The 15,000-nt window shown below is 39.2% G+C and overlaps 1 protein-coding gene across 1 annotated transcript in view; it reads left to right on the top strand.

Moving 5' to 3' along the window:
- Positions 1 to 15,000, top strand: part of LOC128688742 (uncharacterized) — a 16,911-nt gene that overhangs the window by 171 nt on the left and 1,740 nt on the right. Inside the window, exon 2 of the mRNA XM_053776759.2 lies at positions 5,347 to 5,578. Within this exon, the coding sequence (XP_053632734.2) occupies positions 5,459 to 5,578 (120 nt within the window). The 5' untranslated portion in view covers positions 5,347 to 5,458. The remainder of the gene's footprint in view (positions 1 to 5,346; positions 5,579 to 15,000) is intronic.

Here is a 15,000-nt window from a genome sequence, read left to right as displayed (position 1 = left end):
TACGAGTTCAACAATCTCGTTTGTGCGTTTTCCCTATACATCTGTTGTCGACCTCCAGTCATCTATCGCAGCCGGCAGCCAAACTCCATTAATTTCGCTGCTAGCTGTGTATCGTTAGAGGCACTGTTACGTTCTGGAGGTGGACTTCACAATACTCACAACCACCTGTGACCACAGAGTGCTGTAACTGGTTTCTCGTTCTTGCTTCATTTGATATGTTTATTTAACTTTTCCATCATTTACTTCAGTTAGGAGTTCATATTTAATTGTTTTATATTTTATGAGAGATTTGCTTATATTTAATAAAAAATTATTTATCTTATTTTGTTATAATTTATTTTTTCTGTTGTCTTTTCATAAGGAGGAAGAGGTTCCTTCAAATGCTCTTCAGAGGTCTGAAGGGACCCATACTCCTTCGCATATGCAGTCAGGAAGATCTCATCTGTTGTCATCCCGATGAACTTTGTCTCCATGAGTGTTATGATGTCCTGGGATGTCTCGATGATTTGTTCTTGCCATTCGTCACTCTTATTTGGTGTACCATACATTCAGCTTCCTTTCTGGTACTGTATTCTGGGGAGTGGGAGGGTTTGGTGCAGACTGGGGATGTTTAAGGCGGGGTGGGATATTGCAGAAGGCTCTGATAGTAGTATTAGTGCTGGGGGAAGGCTGTGAGTATAGCTTGTTTCCGGATATTGTGTTTGATTGGTGTGGGGGGTAGGGGTTGAGGTTCTATGAGTATTTGTGTTTGGTGTTCCTCCCTGAGGCTGAGATTTCCAGTCTGTCAATGTTTGCCCTGTGTCTTTCCTTCCTTGGGCATCTTCTTACTTCACCGTCAGTTGTTCTCATTCTTTTCATGTGTTGTTACAGTCAAGGTACTCTCGCTGATAAGTTTTATTGCAGGGTCCTGTTCTGTACCACTTGTGTCTTGAATGTCAGTTTGGCTGGGCAAAATTTTCCCTCAAATATCCCCCAAGACTGAAAATTTGTCAGCTGTGACATGTCCTTCTCTCCTGTTATTGCGATAATGCTCTCCAATCTCTTTTTTCTCCCACTGTCCCACTGTCTTCTTTCAGCATAGCCTCAGCACATAAATTATTGACTTTTCCTTCTCTTCCCATTTCTTTTCCCTGCATATCTCTAGATCAAATTTAAACATCTTCTTTGTTGTTACCCTTATCTCCCAGACACCTCAGTAGCCTGATATCACTTCTGCAAGGGATTTCTTAGCTCCTTCCTGTCCCACAGTTCCCTCACTATCTACTGATGATCCTTTTTCTCTGCCAGGCTCTGTATCTTTGTCTCAGCAGCTACAACCTATAATTCCCACTTGTGGTTACAGTAATATGTATATTGCTTGTGGAGGCTAGTACATCAAAAGGGGATTAGAGTGAAATTAGCTCTTAAGCACCCACACCATCATATGTCCTCACAACTTGAAGCAAGCCTAGTTTACTAGGCTCAAGTTGTTTGTAAGGTCCAGTGGGCTAGTGTCGTTAATTTCCACTCACCATGATGTGAACTAAAACAACACTGGTTCGATCGTCCGACTAGTCGCAGTGTTATTATTGATTAAATATCACTTGTCTCGGTACCTTACGTTCCCATTCTACTGGGCAATGGGCGGTGACGAGACTTTGTTGATGTCATTGACCTCCTCATATCTGGCGTACTTCCCTTCTGACGTATGACAGACCAGACCATGTAGTCCAAATTGATCAGCTGACGCCTTGCTGCATGTGTGTACCTGGGTTCAGTGAGTATGGGGGCGGCTAGGCATAGAGGTACACAAATCTGAATGACCATGTCGTGTGCCCAAGAAAGAAAATCTCTTGGTTTTGGTGCCTTCACCGCTGTTATAGATGAGCTTTGTCCTTTCTTGAGGCATTGTTGAGTACTGTGTGGGCGATTTTTTTTCATGATCAGTTAGTCCCAGTGGGACTGTTTTTGCTCTCTGGCAGTAGTTGGTCTGTTTGAAGAGTCTGCTTCGATGAACTTTGGGTCGTGATTCCTACAGCACCTCACAACAGTGGTGGACCTACATTTCTGGGTCTCTCAAGCTTGAACTATTATGGGGTAGACCCAAAATTTTTAAGCAATGGGGACTTAAGTTGCTTTTGGCTTCTGAGATTATGGGCCTCTGCAGCTTAAGCTTCAGTAAAACCACCCCTGCCTCTCAAGTGTCCTTAACTGGTTTATTGGAAGCCACACACTGACAGAAATGCAGGTATTGCTTCCTGCGGTGCCTTGAACACCTCTATACCTCGTAGCCAAACTGGAAGAGTTGCTTGACCTTCCAGTGACAGATTCAGTGCTCTCCTAAAGGTAGATCTCAGGAGGGCGACATTTTCACTGAGACTTGGGTTGTGGAAGGAGCGTGCACACCTCAACAAATAGGTTAGTCTTAGCAGTTAAACACATTGTGAGGAAGTATAGGGAGTTACGGGTTTCCAGATCACTTATTCTTTTCTCCATCCTCATCAGGTCAATCAGTTTGTTCTTGAGGACGGTGTTGGTGGTCTGATGCTCTTGGATGGGGTAACAGTTGAGGCTTCAAAAAGGATTATTTTCACAGCTGTAATTATTTCCTGGTTTAAGATGATTTCGAGGGATTGAGAATGAGTCCTAAAGCGTCTCCATGTGACTTCAGCAGTTGTAGGTCCTCTAGCAGGGACTCTTCCGTACGTGCCAGAGTGCCATCATCCAGGTACCAGACACTGGGTTCGCTGCTCGAACTGAAAGTGAATTCTATTAGTGAACCCCCTCTGATGAAGTGATTTCATACTTGCCAAATAAAAGAATTGTAGTTTTACTGTAGCAAGCTGAAATTTGGATCAATAAATCTACGTGCCCAATTGTTGGTAAAATTTCTGACATTAACGTTAAAAATAATATTGATTTACTTGATAAATTAAGCACCATGACTGATTTGAATGACTATGGTATGGTGAGTTTTGATGCCAATTCTTTGTTTACAAAACTTCAGGTTTGATTTATTAAGCTTCCTATATGAAAAACTCGGTAAATAAGATTTACCATTGCCAGTATATACAATCACTGAGCTTATTAAACTAAGTATTGTCGATGGAAAATTTGTGTTTATTGGAAAGTTTTACACTCAGAAGTTTAGTATCGCAATCAGATAATTCTCTCTCAATTATTCTTAGCAATTTCTACAGGAATGTTTTGAAACAAGACTTCTTAATAAAATCCTTCCTAATAGTGCTAATTAGTCAAGATATGTTGATCTGTGTCTAATGCCTAAAAATATAAATATTTATAAACCTTGTTAAACTAAACAGTCTGTCTCATTCCATAATTTTTCCTGTTGAATTTGAACAAAATTGCTCATTGCCTTTCTTAGATGTCTTAATTGATAAGGAACCCATGATTATAAATTCAAAATATACAGAAACCAACAAATAACTGTTCTCATGTGCACTTCACATCATGAGAGTTAAATTTTTTGAATTCTCATCCATGTGTTTGAGAACTTTACGTACTTGCAGCCCAGAGTTCATAGATGAAGAAATCTTTAAGATTTATGGCATAGCTAATGATCTAAAATACCCAAAATAATTAACTAGTAAATACATTAAAATTGCTAGAAATACATTTTACAATTCAGAGAAGGACAACCAAGAATATGTTGGTTCTCACTTACCATGAAAGCATTCTTGATATACCTTCTCTATTTAAGAATTTTATAATCAAAGTTGTAAGAAAAATCTTCATACAGTAAAAAAAAAAATTTTTTATTAAAAATTCCCCCCAAAATGCTGATTGTTATATCTACAAGATTCCCTGTAAATTATGTAATTAAGCTTAATTCGGTCAAACTGGGAAAAGCCTTTAATAGCCTTCTGATCTATTATGTCTACAGGTCGCTGTTTCTCCGTCTCACTACCAATAATCTGTACCCATGTTGTCCATCCCTTGTGATCGAGTGCCCAAGCAGCCGTTTTTTTCTTCACAGCAGTAGTCAGTAATTGTTTCTTTACCAGTTTTCTGGCAGTTCTGCCCGCTTCAAGAAGAATCGACATTTATGCCAGTTGAAGCCAAATCTTTGCTAGTTTTCTTGGGATCCTTCATGCCATTTTTTACGATAACCATGTCATCATGAGGCATTGTCTTGCATTTTCTTTCATACTTTCCTCGACTTACCGCTCCACAATTACCAGTAACATCAGCTCTCTTCAGAGTCAGACCAACAGTTGACTTTGCTAGGCTCAAATTTTCGGCGATCTGTCTGAAACTCAAAGCATGATTTCTAAGAGCTAAAATACTTGCATGCTTCCTAGGTGTAACATCCATTATAAATTTCAGCAGTAATCATAAACTGAAGGGGAGAATTTGGCAAAAACCACATTCACTTACAGAGCATGTTTCCAGGAGTAGCCTTACAGAACAACAGCTGTTGTAACACTGGGGAGAGGTGCAGGGTAACACCACAGCTGGACGGTTGCCCGAAGTCGGTAGCAAACTCTTCTGGAAAGAAAAGAACCGAAACTACATTAAGCTGGAGACTAAGACATACTATGAGATAATCACAAAATTTACTGGTGTCCCAATTAATATGCACACTATTTTAGTTGAGTGTCCTTGGATCTAGAGCCCTTTATGAGTTTCAAGGAGCCTTCCTACAAAATAACAATAACTCAAGCACAAGTGTGGACGTCAACTTTTTTCTGACACTGGGTGACCTCTGGCTGCCATTTACTTAACATTTTTGTTTTAATATTTTACAAAAACCATTCCATAATTGCTGGTTCTAATACCTCTTCCCTTTTCCCTCATAAATAACACACGCTCACCCTCCCCATCCTTGGATGAAACCTGATTACCTACCATTCCCCCCCCCCCCCAAAAAAAAAAAAAAAAAAAAAAATTAACACCTGTCATCATCCGTTTTCAGCACATCACCATCTCAAGTCTCGTTTTTACTTACAAATTTAGCTGATCATTTCACTGTTTAAGCTTTAGTCTTCCTTGTTTTATTAGTCAGGATTCACAATTATTCAGTTTTGCTACATATTCTTTCTCGCTTAAAATTTCTTGGTTACACTGTCAAAACAGCTGACAGTGTGATCCCCACACCAAACTAATGAGTTGGAATGATCTATATTTTTTCTTTTTACTAGTTCAAGTGTACTTTGTTAATAATGCACGTTTACTATGTTAATAGTGACCGTGAAATTTATTACTAGTGCGCGTGCACTTTATTATACCAACGAAAGAATTACTAAAACTATTCAGTAGCTGCAGCGCTGTATAGCCCTTGTGGCTTAGCGCTTCTTTTTGATTATAATAATAATATTCAGTAGCTAACTGTTCCTCCCTCCGCAGGTTATTTGAGAACAACGCAGAATTGATCAACTTATTCACCAAGTTCAAGCAGCTGAGGACGAGAGATGAACAGGCTGAGTCACTGGAGCTGGCAGAGCACGCAAAAACAGTCATGAATTCCATCGACGAAGGTATCAAATCCATGGATAACGTGGACTATTTCTTCGACATCCTCCACCAGATCGGAGCCTCCCACCACAAGATTCCTGGCTTCAAGAAGGAATACTTTTGGGTGAGATACTATGAACCAGCTGGTTTACATCACTTATATCACAATAATAACCACCACCATGACCAAACGTATCTCCATGAAAATCAGCACCACACCATGACAGACCCACCAGTGTAATCAACAGTATACACTCCTATGGTGTAGATATATACCTAGTTGGAAGAATCTTATTGTGGCTAGCTGGTCCAGTGGCTAACGCGACGGTCTGGAGTTTTGACTATCTGATCGCGGGTTCTATCCCCGCCCGTGGTATGGTTTAATCAACAGCATCACAACCATCATCACAGTACTCATGAAAGCCACACTAACCACCATCACAACACGCAACAATATAATCACTTTCACTACACCCACAACCACAACAACACTCATCATTTGGAGTGTGGGAAGGGGGGAAGGGGACCGGTGTGTGGTGGCATCCCGCTTGGCTCTCTCAGAGACTGGCTGGCTGGCTCCACGCTACCACTCTCTGAAAACTTACCCTACTTCTGTTATTGCCTTGGCAACATTGCACAGCTCCTGATGATGCACTGAGAAGTATGAAAGTACTTGAGCTAAAGATTTTCACCCCCCCCCCCATGGCTTGTCTTGCATTGTTAAGATCGCCTGTCTGCGATTGTTTTGCATATATATGTCGTGCCGAATAGGCAGAACTTGCGATCTTGGCTTAAATAGCAACGCTCATCTTGCCATATAGGACAAGTGAAAATTTGTGTATGCAATAATTTCGTCAAAATCATTATGAACCTAACGAAAAAAATATATTTCACTGTGTTTGCTTAGTATTAAATTACTGTAAACAAATCTAAAATATATTTAGTTGGGTTAGGCTAAAATAAATTGCTCTTGTTATAATAAGGTTAGGTAAGTTTTCTAAGTTACTTTTGGTGTAAAATTAAAAAAAATTATATTAACATTAATGAAAAAAATATATCTTTAAACGTATAAGAGAAAATTTTAGAAAGGACTTAATCTTAAATGAGTTCTTGCTAATTGACCAGTTTTACATATTCGGCACGACATATATATATATATATATATATATATATATATATATATATATATATATATATATATATATATATATATATATATATATATATGAGAGAGAAAGTTATGTAAAAGAAATGGGGCTCATTAAAATAAACTCATTTAAAGATGGGGCATCTGTAATAACAAGGAAGATGGCCCACATAATTCTGAGGCAAACTCTGGTTCAACCTTCAAAAATTGCAGGAAAAATAAGCCATAATTCCTCGGTGTGGCAAAACATTTAAGAGAGTCTAATGCATTCGTATAAGAGCCCAATTTTAAATAACAAAAAGGCACAATACCGCGACTGGAACGATACACAAATAACCCGCACATAAAAGAGAGAAGCTTACGACGACGTTTCGGTCCGACTTGAACCATTGACAAAGTCACACTAACCAGAAGTGGAGCAGGACGGCTATATATAGGCAGGAAGAGGTGGTGGTAGTAGTAGTAGTACAAGAATGGTATATAATACCGACAAGATGAAATTAAGACATATGCGCAACACCCGGGCATCCCTATCGTAGACGTTTCGCCATCCAGCCAGCCACTGGATGGCGAAACGTCCACAACAAAGACAACCAGACGCCGCACATGTGTCTTAATTTCATCAGTAGTTGTAGTAGAAGAGGTAGTAGTAGTGGTAGTGGTAGAAGTGGGAAATAAGGAGGACGAGCTAGTCAAATACAAAGGAAGGGGAGCACTGCAAGAGAGCTAGGTGCCCACTGAGGGAAAGCAAGCGCACAGAGGTGCGTGAAAGGGGAAGTGGTGAAATAAATGAAGAAGGAACAGAAACACGAGACAGAAGAGAGAAAGACAACCCAGAGGAGAAAAGGAAAGAGGAAAGGGGAAGAGGAAGAAGAAAAAGAAAGAAAGAAAAAATGGAGTCAGGTTAAGTCACGGGTGTTCTGAAGTTTGGAGCATTTTACAATGTAGTGGGAGAGGAAGGCATCTACAGAGACGAAGCCAGGGCTAAGGTTCATACAAAGGAAAGTTGTGTATTAGAGAGGATTCAACTAGACGGCGACTGTTCGAGTTGGAAGTATGGAAGACAGTTTTAGCAGAAGACCAGTCAATAGGATGGCTATGATCTCTGACGTGACAGAAAAGAGCATTGTTAGTGTCGGCAAGCCTAACACTATTTTTGTGCTCCCTAAGTCTGTCAGAAAGACATCGACCAGTTTCTCCGAAGTATTGAAGAGGACAGGAGGAGCAAGAAATAGAGTAGACACCAGGAACATCTGTAGAGGGAGGAGAGGTATGAACGAGATTAGTGCGAAGAGTGTTAGTCTGGCGGAAGGTAAGCTTGATGTCTAAGGGACGGAGAGAATTGTTGAGATTAGAAAGACCGAAACGTCGTCGTAAGCTTCTCTCTTTTATGTGCGGGTTATTTGTGTGTAGCCCAATTTTAGACTGTGTACTATTGCCTCGACTAAAAACTCATCTAATTTGAACAGTAACTCATCACTGATATTGTATAATAAATGTCTATCATGCTTTATAATTGCTGATTCTACAATAATCCTTTCAAGCCAGGAGGAACTGGGGAAAATAACTCTTGCTTCCCGCCAATTTTCCGGGTTATTACAAGCTCTAATATGGTTGAAAATCGCGTTCGACTCCTGTGCTATACATATCGAATAACGGTGTTGGGAATTTCTCATTTCTATTGGTTTTCCCGTCTATCCCAAGTAGGAGAGACTGCAACCTTTGCAACCAACTCTGTAGACATAACCAGGACAGACGTTGTTGGGATGAATTCTTTTTCAGAGTGCTTCTAACAGTCTTTAAATTTTAAATACTACTTGTATATTAAATCTTGTAAGAGCATTCAGCAGGACAGATAAATTCTCGTTGTATGGGAGGACCAGCAAATTCTTGGTCTGAGGTGTTATCCTAGGTTCTGTTCTATAATAAGTTTTATTTGCTACCAGAAAGGCAGATTCCACAAACACCTTACTTAGGTTACAGCAATTTCATGCCAATGTCGAATATTTTCCAAATTTCTTCATCTAGGAACTCCGGACCGCACACTCTCTAGGCTCTCAGAAACATAATAAGAAATACACTCTTATCAACTTTAGTCTCATGGTTGGAATAGTATATTAACACATCTGTATCAAAACATCTAAGAATGGAAGTTTACAGTCCACCTCTTTCTCCACAGTGAATTTAATAGAATCGGCAATTATTAAGCATGAGAGGCATTCATTGTACGGTATCAATGATGGGTTGTTCAAATTAGATGCATTTTTAGTTGAGGCATAGTACACAGTCTAAAACTGGGCTCCTATGCGAATGCATTACTGTCTTAAATGTAGTGCTACACCGAGGAATTAGGGTCTATTTTTCCTGCAGTTACTGAAGGATGAACGAGAGTTTGCCTTAGAATTATGTGGGTTGAATAACTGTGCCTTTCTTCCTTGTTATTACAGATGCCTCCCTCTTTAAATGAGCTTATTTTAATGAGCCCCATTTCCATTACATAACTTTTAGAAGTCTCCCCTTTGAATGTTACCGTTTTCTCGCCCCATTTAAATGGACATGCTTTTCCATGCTTGGCTACCCCATAATTGCCAGTGATTTCTAAATCACTTACAATCACGTATGTGAAGTTACTGATATCATAGCGGAATATGACCGAGATTTTTATTATTGCCACGCTAATTTCGTTTAGGCTATTACAATATCAGTATATATATATATATATATATATATATATATATATATATATATATATATATAGAGGCAGAACTTGCGATCTTGGCTTAAATAGCAACGCTAATCTTGCCATATAAGACAAGTGAAAATTTGTGTATGCAATAATTTCGTCAAAATCATTCTGAACCTAACGAAAAAAATATATTTCACTGTGTTTGTTTAGTATTAAATTATTGTAAACAAATCTAAAATATATTTAGTTGGGTTAGGCTGAAATAAATTGCGCTTGTTATAATAAGGTTAGGTAAGTTTTCTAAGTTTCTTTTGGTGCAAAATTATAAATTTTTACATCAACATTAATGAAAAAAATATATCTTTAAACGTATAAGAGAAAATTTTAGAAAAGACTTAATTTTAAATGAGTTCTTGCTAATTGACCAGTTTTACATATTCGGCAGGACATATATATATATATATATATATATATATATATATATATATATATATATATATATATATATATATATATATATATATATATATATGTATTTATATATATATATATATTTATATATATAATTTATATATATATTTATATATATATATATATATATATAATATATATTTATATATATTTATATAATATATATATATATATATATATATATATATATATTATACATATATATATTATACATATGTATATGTATTTAGTTCCTTGATAATGTGAGAAGTATGTCCATGATCCAAGAACATACGATGGTGTACGTGCCTCAGAGCTAATTTCATTCTACTCTCCGTTTGGTGTACTAGCCTCTACGTGCAGTATATGCAGTATTGTAACCACGAACGAGTGGTATTTAATTAGTACAACACTGGGAGTAGCCGAGGTCTCGAACCCATGATGTTTTGGCCTGCCTTATGGTGAACGAAAATCACATGATGCTCTAACCCACAGGACCACCAAATCCTGCAAGAACCAAGCACCCAGGTAAGCTAGGTGTGTTACCCCTGGTCCGAGGACATTCGGTGGTGTGGGTGCCTCTGAGTTAATTTCATTCTACTCCCTGTTTGGTGTACTAGCCCACCAAACAGTATTTTATATTATTGTAAACATGAACGAGTGGTATTGATCAATGACAACACTGCGACTATCCAAGGACTCTAACCCATGATGTTTTGGCCCGCCTTATGGTGAACGAAAATCACATAATGCTCTAACTCACAGGACCACCCAATCTTACAAAGATCATGCACCCAGAAGAGCTATGTGTTGTACCTTGATCTGAGGACATACGATGGTGTGGGTGTCTCAGAGTAAACGGGAAGTAGAATGAAATTAGCTCTGAGGCACCCACACCATCGTATGTCCTGGTATCACTGTAAAACACCTAGCTCTTCTGGGTGCGTGATCTTTGTAGGATATGGTGGTCCTGTGGGTTACAGCATCGTGCGATTTTTACTCACCATGAGGTGGGCCAAAACAACATGGTTCAAGCCCTTAGCTAGTCAGTGTTGTTATTGACAACATACCACTCGTTTGTGGTTACAGTACAATATATACTGTTTGTGGAGGCTAATACACCAAACAGGGAGTAGAATGAAATTAGCTCAGAGACACCAACACCATCGTAGGTCCTCGCATTACGGTACAATACCTAGCTCTGCTGGGTGTGTGATCTTTGTAAGATTGGGTGGTCCTGTGGGTTAGAGCATATTGTGATTTTCGCTCACTGTGAGATGCGCCAATACAACATGGGTTCCAGCCCATAGCTACTCGCAGTGTTGTTATTGATTAAATAGGTCTCGTTCATGGTTACAATACTATATATACTGCGTGTGGAGGCTAATATACCAAACGAGGAGTAGAATGAAATTAGCTTTGAGGCACCCACACCATCTTATGTCCTCTGATCATGGTACAACACTTAGCTCTGCTGGGTGCGTGATCTTTGTAGGATTGGGTGGTCCAGTGGGTTAAAGCGTCGTGTGATTTTTCGCTCACCATGAGGTGGGCCAAAACAACATGCGTTCGAGTCCTCGGCTATATGCAGTATTATTGATTAAATACCACTCGTTCGTGGTTACAGTACGATATATGCTGCTTGTGGAGGCTAGTACACCAAATGGGAATATATATATAATATATATATATATAAATACATATATACAAGACAAGCCACGGGACATAGAAATCTTAAGCTCAGATCCTCTCACACTTATCAGTGCATTATGCGGAACTGTTCAATGTTGCAAGGGTAGCAACAGTAGAAAATGAGAGTAAGTTTTTTTCAGAGTATGGTACCATGGGTAACACCCGTAAGGATCTCTTTCTGAATTAAGGAGGGGAGACCCGACCTAATGCCAACTACCACCGGTTCCCCCACACCCCATGTGGGGGAATTTACAGCCAAATCTACTCTCCGACATAATTAAGATAAACTAAAAGATACATAGCTTCAGTGATGACTCAGACTTCTTGCAGCTGCGATTAAGAAGTCTTACTTCGCGTGAGTCTTGGTAGCCTCATCTCTGAGCTGTAGAATGGCGAGTATAATTAAGGTTAAGAATACACATATATCTAACACATATATTTTCCAGTATAAAAATTTACTGGAGCGTGGTAAGCAACTCGCCTAAGTTTTGTTGATGGTATTCGCGCTTCAGCCTAGAATAGGTCAGCCCTAATCACTTTGTGTCTACCTATGGACTGCAGTTCATTTTTCGTGATACAACTGAGATTAAGACCCAGTTAGCTCGTGTAATGTGAGCTTATGATGTGGACAGCACCATAGAGCTGGGAATGTTGTGTTGCTTTGAATGTAGAGGTGTCACACGGTGAATGTTGCACTAGTGTTTATCACTACATTTCGGAAATGTTCTTTGCAATCACTCGCATTGTCCATCCTCTGAACAAAGGAAATTGCTGATTTCGCCTTTATATACATTCGTTACTAGTCTGTGCAACAGTGTTCAACACAAGAGGGTAGGGTTCTTGTTATTTAGCTGTAGGCTAGAAGTTGTAATGTCCCTAACTTGTAGACCAAGTGGGGCACAGGTTTTCTCTTAATTTTTCTACTACGGGGAAAGAGTAATTACTCTCATTTAACTTCATTGTATAGTTGATCAGAAATTTTAGCAAGGAGAGGATGTGCCTCGAGATGCTATGGTACATACAGTTGTTTATAATAAAACTGTTGTAGGAGGAAGGAAGAGTCCACTAGTCCTTTTTGAAAGGGCTAAGCCGCTCAGAGGGCTGAAGGGGCTGAGAAGGCTGACAGATACGCTCTTTAAGGGAGAATTTTCTCCGCACTCCACCCCATATGGGGTCGGGTGGGATAGGCCCCATAGTTTGCAGATAACATAAGACAGAGTAACTAGGAGATTCTTAATTGCTAACCCTAAGCTTCTAACCGCTGGGAACAGGTCATGTGACATAAATTACATTACAGTAGTGGATTATCCACATATAGAATGTAGCTATTGTGTGCAATCTTCTAACTAATGAAATAGAAGGAATAAATGCTCTCATTTTGTCATCAGGTAATACCCTATGTCCCAGAACTTTCTAGGATATTCAGGAAATACTTTTACCGTCAATATGCCTGCATGATCTTTTCTATAATAACTAGGCAATTCCTGAATATTTTTTTCTAACGCCACTATTATAATACTGTCGTTAAAAAGAAAATAATGGCTCGTTATATATATATATATATATATATATATATATATATATATATGTGTGTGCAAGGAATTCGCGAGAGCGGGCGAAATATACACAAACACTGATCTCTGGCTGAAGGAGACTCGAACCTACGAACTTTGGAACAAGGTACGCAGTGCTATACCAAACTCACCACACTGGACCAGTACTGTGGAGTCCAGCTTGCGCTAGACTTTGATCCAAGGCAGCCAGCTTTCAGGGAGAAGGCTTACAGCTTTTCCCCCTGCATGCATCACAGTGGTTGTTTTGCATCACTGTTTTGCCAGAGGCGTGCTTACACTACACTTATAAAACTGCAACATTAACACCCTTCCTTCTGAGCGCAGACACTGTATTTCCCATTTCCAGGAATCAAGTCCGGCCTGCCGGTTTCCCTGAATCCCTTCAAAAATGTTACCTGGCATACACTCCAACAGTACGTAAAGTCCTAAAAGCCATTTGTTTCCATTTATTCCCATCTAACATGCTCATGCACGCTTACTGAAAGCCAAAGCCCCTCGCACACAAAAACCTCCTTTACCCCCTCCCTCCAACCTTTCCTTGGCCGACCCCTACCCAGCCTTTCCTCCACTACAGATTTATACACTCTTGAAGTCATTCTATTTCGTTCCATCCTCTCTACATGTCCAAACCATCTCAATAACCGCTCTTCAGCCATCTGGATAATAGTTTTGATAAGCCGCACTTCCTCTTACTCTCCATACTACGGATTCTCTGCATTATATTCACCACCCATGCCTTACACCCATGCAAGAGTGTTGGTATAAATATACTCTCATACATTCCCCTCTTTGCTTTCATGCATAAAGTTCTTTGTCTCCACAAACTCCTAAGTGCACCATTCACCTTTTCCCCCTCGTCAATTCTATGATTCTCATCTCTCATAGACCCATATGCTGATACGTCCACTCCCAAATATCTGAATACATTCACCTCCTCCAAAGATATATAATATATATATATATATATAAACATTATTTCTCAAGTCATCAATGTAAGCAGTACTTTAGCCCTTCAGCGAGATCCCAGATTATGGGTGCCTAGCCAAAGGTCGGCGGTGACTCCCATACCCTGGAACACCAGTCTAGTGACATGTTATTACAGCAAATCTTGCCTCATGCAGTGAATCTTGATAGAGATTTAGAAATGCTTAACAATTCGCAAACAGGCGAAATTATTTACAATCATTATCTCTGAGTCCTACACACACTGCCACATCCTAGAAAAGTATGGGCCTAGCCGAAGCTAGGTGGTCACTCTCATACCCTGGAACACGAGGCTAGTGTTATGTTATTTCGTCAAATCCTGTCACATGCAATAAACATTGAAAGAGATTTTGAAATGTTTAACAGTCCAAATGGACGAACGGATGAACTATTCCACCGGAGGTGCCATAACTGAAGATGAAACTAAGCCATTGGAAGAGCTGCATTGATTGCACGAACTTTTCTCCGTTATTGTTTTCTTCCAAACGTAGGAAACGTCTCCAGATCTATACAAAACTGTAATCACTACAGGTCACCTTCTGAGCAACTCCAAGTGGCTACTGAATCATTTTTCTTTTATGTATCACGTCACTAAGCGTCTGAAACAAGGAAACCTTCCTCTACCTGAATGCAGATTTTACTCAGAAGTTTATCTTCTCCAAGATTGTCTTAGCTGAGAATGTCTAAATATTCTCAACGAGACGTCGGTGGTGTTGACGAAGAATTAATAACTCATGGGAAAAGATGATACATGGAACACAACATTAAAAAAAATTAATGGAAGGATGAAGACTGAATGTTTTGTTTTTATTTTAAACCACGGAACGAGTGGGGATCGAAACCATGGCGAGTGAGTCATAAAACTCCAGACCAACTGGCTACAATAAGATTCACCCAACTAGGTTTATTTATCAGGCATGATTAATTCTAAATTGATAAAATCTATTTAATTTTACAGTAAGTATTAATACAATTCAAAATGTTAAATCATTGTGTATTAAACACTGCGCGAT

The sequence above is a fragment of the Cherax quadricarinatus genome, chromosome 13 (assembly GCF_038502225.1).
Source record: "Cherax quadricarinatus isolate ZL_2023a chromosome 13, ASM3850222v1, whole genome shotgun sequence".
Taxonomy (NCBI): domain Eukaryota; kingdom Metazoa; phylum Arthropoda; class Malacostraca; order Decapoda; family Parastacidae; genus Cherax; species Cherax quadricarinatus.
The sequence above is the reverse complement of the archived record's forward strand: the minus strand, read 5'-3'. Positions and strand labels throughout refer to the sequence as shown.